At 45.6% G+C, this 14,497-nt stretch overlaps 1 protein-coding gene across 1 annotated transcript in view; it reads left to right on the top strand.

The window, feature by feature from the left end:
• The window catches only part of LOC143188342 (uncharacterized), a 54,175-nt gene that overhangs the window by 119 nt on the left and 39,559 nt on the right, over positions 1-14,497 (top strand). Inside the window, exons 2-3 of the mRNA XM_076392550.1 lie at positions 30-138; positions 184-509. Coding sequence (XP_076248665.1) covers positions 30-138; positions 184-509 — 435 coding nt within the window. The remainder of the gene's footprint in view (positions 1-29; positions 139-183; positions 510-14,497) is intronic.

Genomic DNA, 14,497 nt, shown 5'->3' with positions numbered 1-14,497 from the left:
TCTCTTTCTCTCTCACCACACGTGCACAGGCCGCGTCCCCACCGATTTTCGTGTGTAAGAACCTTAACAGCCCCCTCTCTCTTCCCACTGCAGCGCAGCCCGTGCCAGCTACCCCCACCGTCGTGGATCTTCGGCCAGGCTCGCCCCTCTTCGGGAACGCGTCGGCCTAACCGAGCTCAGTAGGCGCGAGGTGGGCGCACGAACACTATCGTTTCTCGGTGCACCTACGGGAACGGAACCACGCCTATCTCCCTACCCCTGTTCACGCGACCGGCCACCTCGTGCTGTTTTTACCGGCAAGGTAACCGACGGCGAGACAGAGAAAGGAAAATCGCGGTGGATTCTATCCGGTGGAGGAGAAGGAACGGAGACGACAGAGAGGGAAGTTTCTCTTTTACTGGTTTCTCTGCTCGGGCCTGCCCACGCGCCGAGGGTGCGTGCTTGCGCGCGCAAAAGCTCCTCGATAGGAAGAATATGTTGCTTCTGAATGCCGAGCTTTCGGGGATATGGTGAGTCCATGGGAACTCGGAGATTTGAATGACGAATTGTGTCTTTCCGTGACCTGGATCAAGTGAGTACAGTATGGCGTTCGTTTTTGCCAATTGCCGTCTCGCGGCGTGCGCAACAAGTGCGAGCGGGAAAGGTCACGTGATTGATACTTTTTAGGTTACCTTTCAGCGAACCCATAAAAACTGCGTACACGAGAATTGAATTTCTTGGTATCTGTCTAGAAACGGGAATTGAGATGGCTCGTGTAGGTTTTTTGTCGAGCTTCTTCTTGTTTCTTTTGCTCGAATCTGTCTCTCGGCGAATGAACTGTATCGCGTCACGAAATGCGGATGAAATACGATACCTGTAGCTCGGTCACGGTTAGGTATCGGCAATTTCTTTTTTCGACACGTTCGACAAAAACGATAGAACGCGTCTCGCCTCCTCTATGACTTTCGTAAACAAACGTTCCTCGAGATATTGACACGTGGTTAAGGTTCTAGCCACGCTTTAGACACGTGTCCACTGTGCCGAGAGGTACTCGCTAAGTGGTCGCCGGACCATTTGAATTTTTTCTAGACGCTGTTGTTTACCTTCTCTGTCTCCCTCGCGGCTTTTTTTTTTTTCTTTTTCAACGGAAGAACCGGCGCGTCGGTCCAGTACCACAGGCCGAGAACCGTAAAGTGCAGAATACTCGAGTCGATTTATTTTAGGAGCCTCGTGTGCCATGAATATATTCAACGCCCGTCTACTTCCTTTTAAGCGTTACGCAGACCACTTACGACGTATTAACAACGCATTTCCATATTTACGCGCGAGTTTCGCTGTTGCCGGTGAAATTAAAGAACCGTTTCATTATTGGAGATGGTCATAGAAATTTCGTGACGCGAATGATTCAATCGGTACGTTACGAAGAACCCTTGCTTCGGGTGTTACAGAATTTATCAAATTTCGATAAATATTATTGTGTTTTTCTTGTCGTTAATGCAAAAGCAGATTATTAGAAACTGGGAAGTCAGTAGAAAATAGTTGATTATATATATGGAATAGTAACCCGATTTATATGGTTTGATGTAGAATATGAACAGTATTCTTGTCACGTGATTTATTGTATGAATTCCTTATTGTCTCATGATCTGCATATTTTGCATTCTTTGTTATCACGTGATCGGTACCATATTACTAAATGAATATGGCAGAATTTTTAAGTAAGTATTGTTCCTCCGAGGGTACTTACATATATCAGTAACTGATATAGATATCTAAATACATACTGAAATTTATGTCAAACTATGAATGCAACTAACTAAATAATTGCTATCCTTTTGAAACAAATTATTATTTTATCTAATTATGATAATAAATTATAGTAATTTCATCATGTCACACATAGAGTAGTATTAATGGCGGGAAGAAGTAGGTCAAGTAATTGATTGATGCATGACGTTTAATAATAAAAACTGACATTGTGTGATTGATCATAATAATACGCAAGAGATCGTGAATTTATGCAAAATGTTCTGTCAGGAATCTATTGTACTCTGTAAACAATTCCTACGATTCTATACGGTTCCCACACGTTTTATCCCCCACCGATTCGTAAAATCTAATGTAATTATACCCTCGAAGCTCGGTATGCGCATAGATATTCATACAGGCGCGTCACGCCGTCGTTTGTTTCCTGCTTTCTTTGCCAACTTCGACAAAGTTGACGTAACAGTCGCCCGACGTCGGCGTTTGATTCGTATCCACATTATTCTCATTGTGACTTCCTCGATTCCGTGCCCACACTGTGCACTTACTGATGGGAAAGTTGCATGCAGCCTCGTCTCATTAAAATTTCATATAACGCGAAGGAATTCCAGCGGTTGATTTTCTATCAATCAAACATAAGACGACTTTAAACCAAACACATTTCGAGCCCGCAGTTTCTTCTGTTCCCCTCGGGGCGATGGTAGCCAAGAACGTTATCTCGTTGTTTAAAGAGAAGCCGTATCCTTCTTTTCTTCCGTACGACTTTCATGTCACGACGGATCCCACACGCGCGTACACGCATTGTCACGCACGCCTTCCAAGGCTCCCGAAGTTGCACCTGGGTCGAGCGTGTACCCACCTTTTTCGCAAGAAAAAGATCCTTACCTAAAGGCGCGCACGCACGAGATGATCCAGCTGTTTGATCTTTGCCACGTGCTCCCTTTTTATACCGTATTTCTCGGGGTGGGGTGGCTTCTTAACGGCATCTGCGTTTACACAATTTTCACGCGATTGTTAAATTTCGGATCGCGGAGGCTCCATCGATCTTCTGTCGCGTAATGTTTAGATAAGGCGCTATAGATCTCTGAAAGTCGACAACCCTGACAGAAATGAGCACTGGACCAGCAGAGTAGGCGGCTGAAAGTTCTTGACTATAATCGATAAAATAATATTCGAGAGAGTCTTTTGTGAGTGAATGAATTTTGGATTCTGGATGCTATAAATCACCTTCAGCCTTCAGGAGTACAGTTTGATATCAAGAGTAACCCTATTCAATCTGGATCCCCCATCAATAGTGATTATTTTTTGCGATTATCCTCAGCAAATCAGATTTTCCGGGAAAGACGAAAGTTTAAGCATCCTTTGGTCAGTGCCAAAGGAACCGACCGCGTAGACAGTTCCGACGAAAGATGCGTTCGCGTAGAATACAACTGAGAGAGAAGGGCCACGGCGACCCGTACAAATCCCAAAATAAATGTCATCGTGTATCATCGTGGTAACGTAATCCCGGATCGCGAAGACAAATGGCGGCAGAATACGATACGATGCACCGCGGTCGGTCGTCCGAGATGAGGAGCCTTCTCGTTCCACGTATTTACATACCGCGACGAGCGAAGGACCGTAGGACGGACGACGAAGGTCTCTGTCCTCCTCTGAAGCGGGAGCAAGGCACAAAAGGGGATCGAGGAGGAAACGAACGTGTCACCAATAGCGCAAGATCGACGAAGGACGGACGATGACTCTTCCTCCTGGAAAACTAGCAGGATCGGATTTCGAGCTCGTTTTCTGTCGGTGTTTGCGAGCTTCTACAGTTTTCTCTTGTCTATTTTCCCTATTAAATTCATTACAAATTGATGGATATTCGTAAAGGATGCAAAGCAACTTTTTTTGTATTTAAATAATTATATATTACACTCTGATATATATATTCACGAATAAACGTGTGCGTATAAATCGGTTGGAGAAGAAGATCGTTAACGTAAACTAAACGAATCATGCATTACAATCATAGTCATGTGATTACATACAACTTGTAATAGTACCGACTAAAGTAAAAGAGATGTCACGATTAGTCCAGGTCTGACATAAATTAGGTTCAAGAAGTAGGAATTAAAATCCGACTTAAACAGATTAAAGAGTATACAAGAAGTTCAAATTGAAATGAACATTGAGAAGATACGCTTAGGGACAAGAAGAATCTTCCCAGCATCGTAACTCAAGATCATGCTACTCCCATGATTCAAATTTAGAACCACAAACCGAATTGAGCGAAGTCAAATATTTGCAGTAACACTTACGAAAATAATTGAGATTTTTACGAAGTCGCGTGCTAAGTATCTTGTCACGTGAAGTTGTATTAACATGAAGTTTGTTTTCCTTTTGGCATATTATTTCTGTCACATGCAACGCGTCCCGATCTACTTTGGCTCGCGCGTGAGTAGACGCGGCCCTGGAAATGGAAAAACAAATCGGTCGTTGGTGCGTCAAGATTTTAAGCAAACACGTGGCGCGTCCGCACGTTCGTGCGTGGACACGCAACAGGTCGCATGGAAAAAACGCGCGCGTTTGCTCTGTCTCGAAGACCACTCCACGGCCACGTATATACTCCAGAAGAGGAGTTCAGCTCCGAGAACTCTTCTCCCGATTTAGTTGCTCGTGTCGCGGCGTCTACTCGCCTTGAGAAGGTCTCTCTTCAAGGTTGCAAAGTCAAACGACCGAAGGTGGTTAGGTGAACGCGCGATTCCCGAAGAGCGGTATTAATTACTCGGACGTCGCGATATTTCTAAACTGGCCATTCTTGTGTACGGTTGGCCGCAAAATCGAGTTCTAACCGTCGAAACACGCGCAGACTTTCTATTTGTGCCACGAAACGGATCATAGATTATCTGAAACAGCCACCAATAGGGCTCCCCTTTTGTGGTTTACCAGTGCAGCCCAGCGAGCATAACTAACGAAGACGCCAAATCGTTCTCATCGAGACAATAATCCTGAGTTATGATAGGCTAGCTTATGCCTAATACACTCTAATATAATCTGCTCGAGTGGAAGCGAGACGGAAGAAGGAGGAAGGAAAAGAATACGAATAATTTGTCGGAACTGGTCGACTTAGGCAGTATATCAAGAACCACTTTTCCACGATGGTATTCGCTAGTGGCAGGCACAAAAAAAAAAGGAAGAGGCTCGGGCAACTCGTGTAGAGGACAAGAACAAGTGGAAAGCGTAGGCGGGGCGCATACCAGAGGCACCTGCTCATTTACTTTGCGGCGGTCGGTCGGTCGGCAGTCCATGGTAGGGGATCCTCATTAGGGTTTGCCCCTACCAACCTATCGCCACTACCACCACTCGCTCGTGTTTGTACACGCGACGACAAACGAGAGGACGCGGCAGTGCCCGCTGCCACCGCCTAACATTTTCCACCGTTACTCTCTCAGAGGCCAATTAATGGATTTCCTCTCGCGGTCCGCTGCAGACGAGCGAACGATCGGCGGGTGTTGGACAGGATTATCAGTATCGCTCAAAAAGAAGACACACGCGTCCGTGGCGAGGGGCCTTGTAGCTACAAGATCGTTAATGACCGAAGATCGTGTCAATTGTCAGCCGTGAAGATTGTGAGCGAGAGGAACGGTCGGTCGTAAAGATCGAAGGGAAGTTGCAGCATGATTGATCTTGGGTGCAAGCCGCTTTATCCTTTGACGATCCCGAGCGACGTTGAATACGCGCTGCATTGCCGAATTCTGCCTCCGACAGATCTCGTTTTAGATTTCCAATCAGGACTTAACTATCAATAGAGGCACTTAGAGTAATTACATTCTTACGCCAGGCAATTTGAGATACGATTAGACTCCAAATTAGTTACTGGTGCACAAGTAATCAGACTCGTATTCGTTCTAATAGCACTTCCAGAGATTACGGAAGTGAAAAAAGAAGGGTTCGATTTTCCCCAATCGCTTTCCGCGAACCACCTGTTGCTACTTTCGCTCGCTGTACTTTTGACGTGATTTCTTCATGAACCTGCCGATTTTAACGCTTCCTGCAAGTATCTGAATCTTTACTAACGAACGGGTAGACCCTAATCCCTATCACATGGTACAAACGAAACCTTATCGTTCAAACAGGAACACGATTCATTTTCGTCGTGTTCTACCCCGTGGCACAGAAACCCGCCGTCCTTCTCTCGAATGTTTCAACACCTAAAGAGATTTACGAGGCGGCAAAAAGAAGGGGGAGCGAGGCCAGGAAGAAAGATTAAAGGTGCTTCTGTAGGAGGAAGCAAGAGGGGGAGAAAAATAGTGAAACCGCAGCCACCCTCGACGGCATGGGCGTGCGCCGCAGGACCCCATGGGTCCCCGTGTAAGATCTTACATAAAGATCGTCGTCCGTGCACAATAATGGTCTGGCTGCCTGTCCTGTCGCCTGTATTCCCCGTAACCTCGTCGACGACCGTTATGACGAGGAGGCTCGCTGCTGCAGCTTGCCTTGTACACCTTCGTGTTAAACCCAAGCGTGTGTGTAGCCAGCCTATACGCGGCTTTTAGACTCTCGTCCACGTTGCACACGGTCCAGCGAAACAATGGCGCGGGAATAACCGAAGCCGTAGGGGTGCGATGTAACCCTCTGCTGTCTCTATTTGTTCTCTTTCCCTCGGAAGAATAATGGAGCGGGAGTTATATTAAGTTACTTCTTCGCGGGTAGCTTTGGGCGCCTGGCGGTCTTTGAAAGGCGCCGCCTGAGACTCTCAAACTTTCTTCTGAGGTTCTTCAATGAATAGTTAGTCGACTTTGGTTCCTAAACACTGCAATATCTGTAAGTCTTCTAAAGCGGGACCTATAGAATGAGACTTGCCACCATTCGTTGTCTCGCGACAAGTGATGGGAGCAGACCACTTCGAATTGTTTTCATCCTTATTGGATCTTCCTTCGAAGAAGCAAAGAAATTTGAAATGATTCCTAGTGGTTTTAAATCTACTGCTTATCGCGATGCATGCTTCAAAGGAAATCTCATTATGCAGAGCTCACTTAAGCTATGTCTACACTGAGGCAACAACAAGGAACTTTTTATCAGTGTTCTATAAGTTGGTGTTCTTTGGAAACATTTTGGAACATACAGCAGCAAGAGGTGATAAAATGTTCCTTCTTGTTGCCTGAATGTAGACACAGTTTTAGATTCTCAACCTTTGTGGATCTTACAAAGTATTTGATCTTTCGAATTTTGACTACACGACATAAACGACTGAAGGTGCTTCACTGACGATTAAAATGGAATTAGAGAGATACTAGGAACAGTGACTGCCGTGAAAAAGGCTGCAAGAAACACGCGACACCTCTTGTAACTTGCATACAAGAAGGTCCCTGTTCGGTGACCGAAGGCATCCTGCAGCGTGACGAAATACGTTGACGGAATTGACACGTAATTGCACGCTACACTCTGATTCCGTGGCTCATAATACACTCTTATTATTGACGATGGCCTGCGGCATCGGGCCGATGGTTTCGCAACCGGAGAAGCCTCTCTTTCAGTGGAACAGCACAAAACGCCGTCCTCGCCCTTCTCAAAAGAAAGTTTCGCGAGATCCTTTTTCTGGTGACGGCGTGAAAAGAAGTCATGGCATCAAAGGGAGCGTGAATTGTTCTGCTGTGGCGTTACGCGCGCGGGTAACATCCAATAAATGTTATTATCGGTGGCTCCCAGAGGTGGGTCGTTATACAACTGAAACACAATGCACCGCCGTCTAGAACAGGCACGGAAGCTTAACCCGAGCCGATGATTAGAATCGAGTGTGTCTTAGTGAACAATTAGCTGAGCAAACGAGCGAACTTAACGCTATAGGGAGCAATAAAAGGCTGCAATCGTTCAACGGGTTCAGTAGTACTTTTGAGGGTATTAATAGCACATGATTGTTTATGCGCTTGTGATTGAATAATTACGTGTAATCGTGTAGTTCCCGTAGAATATACCTCGAAATCAGGTTTATTATTTCTGGGTTATTAGTGGATAAGATCGTGTATGTACAACTTTTTAGGTACACAACTTCCCTTCTTTGTTCTGGCTTCTTGAAATCATATTAAAAGCTATATGTGTATACACTCGCACGAAGAGGTACACTGAAAGAATGGTTATACAGATCTTGCAAAAATCTCCTAAGTAGATTTAAGCAGCGTAGACTGCTATAGGATCTGTTATGGATCGTTGTAAACTTAACAAAAGTAAATTGACCACAGTGAGAACACTTTTATTAAATCTACAAAGTCTATCTTCTATCTTATTGATTCTGTTAAACTCAGGTCTGTTAGAGTAATTGTGTGAGTTCTACAAGAGAATTCAATAAGTAAAGCCTTACATTTGTTTCCGTATAAAGGTAGTTGGTAAGAGATAAGCCTTCATTAAACGGAATTTTATTAGACTCTCTACATACGCTTCTAAACGAAACGTTATAAGGAGGTCATAGGTTACTTCGTTTCATCTTTCCTTTCCTACTTCAAAATGTATTTGATTTCTTCCTTCTTCCTTGCTGCTTCGGACCGAGCCAGGGCTCGCAAGCCTCCTCGACAATGGTCAGTACCATCGGTGTTCGTTACAATTTCGAGGCGTGTTGGCATTGTGCTAGCCTTAAATGGGGCAAACAGCAGCGGCGGGTGGCCGTACAAAGTTTCTTTTCTTATTGGCCGCCCTCGTTCGAGGCGAAGTCAGAGGAGCTGCGAAAGCAATGTTTCGCGGCGGATTCTTTCACAAGACGCTCGTAAATGGAGTCCCGTGGACTCTGAAGGGCGTGTAAACGGCCTAACTATCCGGAAACTCGTCGTGATTTATGTGTACGAAGGAGCGTGAAACCGTTTGGCCACTGACAAATTACCTGCTTAGTATGTGGCTCCCGACCAGGAGGGGACTTCTGTGGATGTACCTTGGGAGAGGCGGAGACTCGAGAGCATAGTTGATTCTTCGTGATGTTTATTACTCTTAAATCTGCTCTTCGACCGGTATTGCTTCACTCGGAATATTTTCTCTAAGCAATATCTTTTAACAGAGTTATTCTTCGTTGTCGTCTCTCTCCTCTCCTCCTTCTTCTTCCGCGTCGTTTCACTCTAATTGGCCGTCTGAATTTGAGAATCAAAAGGCAGTACCTCGAAGGACAGACGTTATAACTTCCTGATGCGTGGCGCGATAAAAAAGTGAGAAAGCTGGGAGGGGAAGGTGAAAAAGGAGGAGAGACGGTTGAATCGCTGGCTCTCAGATTGAACCCTGGGTCACAAAGAAGCCTGCCTCGTCACGGTCTGAATACCCACGGCAAGGAGGTTGGATTAGGTTAGGTTAAGTTACGAGGGTGGTTCCCCTCCAGTGTCTTGAATGGGGCACGTGCTACCGGCATCGTAATCTTTCGGGCAACCAGGACCTTCCTGCCTGTCAATCTCTCTGTCTGTCTGCTCGGTCATCGTCCGTCTCCCTACGAGGATCTAGGTCTAAGCGTCTAGGATGCTCGTTGAGATCTCTTAGGAAGCAGCTGCTCCTTGAATCATCGAATTTGCAAGTCTCCCCCATCGCACGTGCCTCGAGTACGTCTTTTTTGGCTCTGGATTCCGTCCAACGTCTATCACGGTCACATTGCACGTGGTTAGTTACTTGTCGAAGAATCAATAAGGAGAAGAAAGATAGAGTTGCTTGTATTAGAAAGTTACGCCCTGAGTTATTTCTCCGACGATAAGGCACGCGTTTGAGCGGTCTATCAATTAGTCTTTTCCCTGCGGACGCTACTTTGGTTACGAAAGCCAAACATGCATCGATCGTATGCGTATCCTCATTTTCATTTTCAACAGTGATTCATAGAGCTTGTCCATTACCAAACAGCCATCATTTCTTAGATTTCCCCAGCGACGGTGCTGGAAACTTTAGAAATCTGAAGACAAATCGTTACAAAACGCAAACACTTACGCCTAACCGATAAAGTAACGCTATCCCTCCAAAAAGACAATCCCCTCTGGGCCACCTGCGGCTCACCTCTCGCCTTTCCTCATTACTTATAGAACAACCGCTGTACAAATGTTCGAAGGAACGAAAATTCCATCAGGCGCAGAAAAAATCCCGTCGCTTCAGGAAGGAGGACGATGGCCCACGCAAAACGATCCCCGAGCGAGGAACAATGGGCCAGGCTGATTGTAGAATCGAGCCAGACGACCAGAGAGGCACGAAGAGCGTAGAAAAGAGTCGAGGGGTCGGTCTCGCGTGTCGAGATGTAAATGCGTGCGCGCTATGCATCTGTCTCCTCTAGGGTTATACGCGTGTACACGCACACGCGTCTCGCTGTCCGCGCTATTTACACGCGTGTACACGCAAGTGACTCCGAGGGCAAGCGTGTGGTGCACCCAGCGCTCGTACTCGCACGAGCGCGCGCGATGCAGCGCGACGAACGAGCTCGCGCACGCAACGGAGCTGCGCCAGTGATATACGGGGGATATATAAGGTCGAGTACATCCTACCACTAGTCACGGTGCTACTGGCACAGGAACTAGGGGTGTAACGACGCTGGAATTCCTTTACGACTCTGCCAGTGAAATTCCGATCGATTGTTTATGCAGCGTCAAAAACTGTTGGTTATGTTCAATGGAAACTCGCTCGTTGCACGAAAGGGGACTGAAAGTGTAGATAAATGTCGAGGTATGGTCAATAAACTAAGTAAATAATTGAGAGGTGAGATTAAGGGTAACTACGTGTCCGCCTAAGAGCTTCTTGTAATAGTCTGCACTCAAGAGTAATCTAGAATTACATGTTTATAGTTTTGTATGATGCTCTCTGAGAATACCTACTATCAGTACTGTGATGTTGAGAACTGGCACATTGGCAAGTGATACAAAAGACTCCATCAAGCCTGACTGCTATCTTCTCAGCTCCCAACAGTACATTGGAAAATCGGAGTCTTGAAAGCAACTCGCGATAGTTGACTCGGTTCACTCGGAACCCGAGACCAGTGCTTGTCTTCTATACTGCATTTTATTTTGTTCATTTCTACCTAAGTCACTATCGCAATACCATGTGTTAACATACTGTAACACACAAGATTTGCGTGTAAATTACTAAGGTTGCTACTACTGAAATCTTACTGTAATTTAAGAACAATCAGTGTCTTAATTGATGGGGAGTGTTCGCAACTGCACTCGTCGCATATACGAAATAATGGGTAATATTTCTTCAAAATTCGTCTGCAGAGTTTTCTAAAATTATCCAATTTTTTTTTGGTAGTAGAGGATATTTAATCTCTGTATCCTCTAGTAAAGACTCATAAGCATACTTATTTATATTCTATCAAATCAGGAAGCCTTAACGAGCAAACACGTAGCACACGTTCCACAAGGATGGCGGTTATTAATCAATTTTTAATGCAGTAACTTTCAAAGTAGCTAATTATTCGGTTTAGAGGCCGGTAGGTTGCCGTGGCGTAATTTAGTCTAGGTTGCATGTAAAATCAGAGACGGGCGTGCGTATATGCGAGTCTGAACGAACGACTTTGGGCACGCGAGACGATTCTATGCGTTACTTACAATGAGAGCGTAATAAATGCTGCCGACAGGCCTGGTCACTATAGTTGGCCATGCTACTGGAATACCAACCGGGGTTACAGTGTTACTGAGCGATGTCAGCCCTGGAATTTCTTTACGACGGTAACGCGCTGACCGCTTCTCAATGTATTTTAATGCGATTCTAACTGTCCTGTCGCGAGGATATCCTGCTGCGCTCAAAGGATCGACGGATTAGTCGGTCATTCTAGTCAGGTTGAAGAACAAACGTCACGCGAAGAAGATTTCCTTGTTCTAGTTCCTAGCGACCAGTTGGCTTATTGAATGCAACTTGATTAGTTTCCTCTAACAGGAGGAACTTCTTCACAAAGTTCAGTGTAGAATTTCTTACAAACGCAAAATTTAGAGAACTGTTATTGCATCTACTTATCCACATTTCCAAATTCGAATATTTTTAGAATTTTAAACAATCATTTCTGAATCGCTGTCTAGGTACCTGCGTTCGATGAAATATTTTTCATTTGCTCCCTAAATGCCACAAGCATGAAGCTTATTCTACGGGAGCCATATAAACTTGAAGTTACCTTTGATATATAATTAAAGGAACTTTGTTTTGCTCTATCTTAATACACAGAAGCGAAACTATTTCCCAATCTCGTCGAAACACCCCGTATATTCGTAATTACGAAAGAGTCCGCCGCGATCGGGTGCACCTTCTCTACGGACCAGCCAATTAATCGGACTCATTAACAGTGAGGTAATAATATAGGCTCGTTAATGGAAAGCAATAATTACGTTCCCGCGCGAAACGAAAGCACGTGGACCGGTGTAATTCCGAGGAAACCGCGCACCATGCCTTGCCATGGCAGAAGGGGGGAAAAAGGAGCAGAACGTTTCCGCGCTCGCGGGCGAACACGCGTGTGCAACGCGTTGGTAATGTTGATATTGTGCAGAGAGCCTGTAGCGGTCGCTTATGAAAGAAAATCGTAGAATCGTGCGTTGGCTCGCTCGGGTCGCGCGACGTTCCGCGGATACTTGCTGTAAGTCGACCATTACGTAACCGCCTGAATCGCGCGCGCACGTGAATTATGAAAGTATCGTTATTACGCGTTGCCTGTGTGGCACGCATATCTGCATTGTGGACCCGCTATCTCTCCTTTACCTTTTTTCCCATTTTCCGCTTCGCATACCCCGACCCGACACGTGATTTACACGATCGTTGGTTTATTAACCCGATACGGGTGAGCGTTTAACGAACTGTCCCCGAGAGTTTTCTACACGTACTTGAAGACGCTACCGCGTATGTATTTTCGTTGTTTAAATTGAATATCGGCGAGTGGCTTCTGCAGGGGACAGAAAAGAAAAACGGCGGTACAGTTTTACGACAGAGGGATAATAGCGATGGTTTAAATACAATTACCCCGCGTGATGGACGCGATTAATGCCATTGTCGGAATTAATTATTTCGCCAGCAGCTTATTAGATATTTTTATTACTGGTCGTTAAACGTGCTCTCCACAAGGAATGATCTTTGCCTCCCTGTAAATGATATCAGCCGAAAGGCATTCTCCTCCATCGAATGCGTTTTGTGGAAAGGTGTCGTAAAGTTAACGCTGTTATCTCGCTGACAGCTTTACGCTGCGCCTCGTTCATACCGCGGGGGGTTCGCGTGGAATGTAATAGAACAAAGAGTGATTTAATTACCACCGCGCGCGGAAAGGAGTACGGTGAATACGTATCGATGATCGAAAGCGAGATACCGCGATGACCGTGCCAGTAATTAGCGATCCATGATAAGCAAAACAACCGTTCGTCTTAATGACGACTCTACTTGTTACGGGCCTAGCATTCCACCCCCATCTTAAAGCAATTAGTACGCTACGTTCTATGATACCTGGCCCAGATAAACCGCTGACGCATGTCGATAGTCCTTACTCGACGACAGTTTACATTTAACGTTGCTGTACGACATTTCGACGCCACTATAAATGCTCTTCTCGAGACGAGTACTACGTATAGCGAGCATTTTGCAATGGGTTAATTAGGAAGAGATTAATGAGGACGGAATTAATTTTGATATTTTCTCTGGGAACTATTTCAGAAAAATTAAGTCTAGAGGGTTGATACAAAACCGAACTGAGAAAAATATCCTGGTAATGACACGAGATCTGATTATCAGTATAAATGCAGTGAAAATTGAGGAGTCAGATTTAATATAATACACTATATTGTACACTATAATTGCTTCAAGCAAAAGTATATCGGTATCAGTACTTTTTTCTCAGTTTCATCCTCGTAGATTCACTTCATACATTAATAGCATCATGGAATACTCAAGGATTAATTCAGAGAATTTGTTCTCACCTCTCGTGCAGACGGCAGCGTGGATCTGCTTGTCGACGGCCGTTCAATCGTGGCGACGAAAGACGCGCTCGACTAACTTCGCGTCACTTCTAACACTCCACTTCACTTGTTTCATCAACCTCGTTTTACGTCCTTTGTTTCTCTCACTCCTTTGGCATTTCCATGCCAACAACAGTCCGAAAACGAATAAGCAAACGCGCGACGCTGCAGGCTGCTCCAACTCTGGACCTAATCGTACATTATAGCGTTCCTTTAGAAGCAGACAACTGATTGACGAGACTGACCAATTCGGAGCCTCATGTGCCTGCTATCTCGAATCGATCTCCACAGCTTATCCACAAATATCAAAAGCGTCGATTTCGAATTAATACGATGAACCTGCCACAGTTCCGCTCATAATATTATTGGTCGCCAGGACGAAGCGAATTCTTGGAATCCTGAGTGGCACACGGCATAACACCAACGCTTTCCTGCGAGGATTCAAATTCCAATGATGTTGTCAATAGCGGCTCTCAAGTTTCCGTATCAATCTTCTATCTTCGCCGTTTCGTTTGGGAGAGACACACTCGACTCAGTTCCCGCGTCCTAATGCAGGATCCTCTCGTTCTTGATAGTCCTTCCCGCTGCGTCTGTAGAAGTAGCGGCGAGTAGCCGATCAACCCCTGGCAGCTTCCTCGATGCTGGGACAACACTCGCGTGCCCGTACGCGGTCGCGGCACGCCGAAAATCACGGATCGAAGAAACGCGCCGCAACAGGTGAGAGAGACATGCGGAGAGAGAACGGAAAAGGAAGAGGAGAGGAGCGGCAGCGGCTAGAGAGAGAAGGACAAGGATGACGATGGCGTAACACCGCGCGTAGTAGCGGACAGTCGGCAACTAAAGCCCCG

Source organism: Calliopsis andreniformis, chromosome 2 (assembly GCF_051401765.1).
Source record: "Calliopsis andreniformis isolate RMS-2024a chromosome 2, iyCalAndr_principal, whole genome shotgun sequence".
Taxonomy (NCBI): Eukaryota; Metazoa; Arthropoda; class Insecta; order Hymenoptera; family Andrenidae; genus Calliopsis; species Calliopsis andreniformis.
Note: the sequence above shows the minus strand (reverse complement) of the source record. Positions and strands in the feature narration are given on the sequence as shown.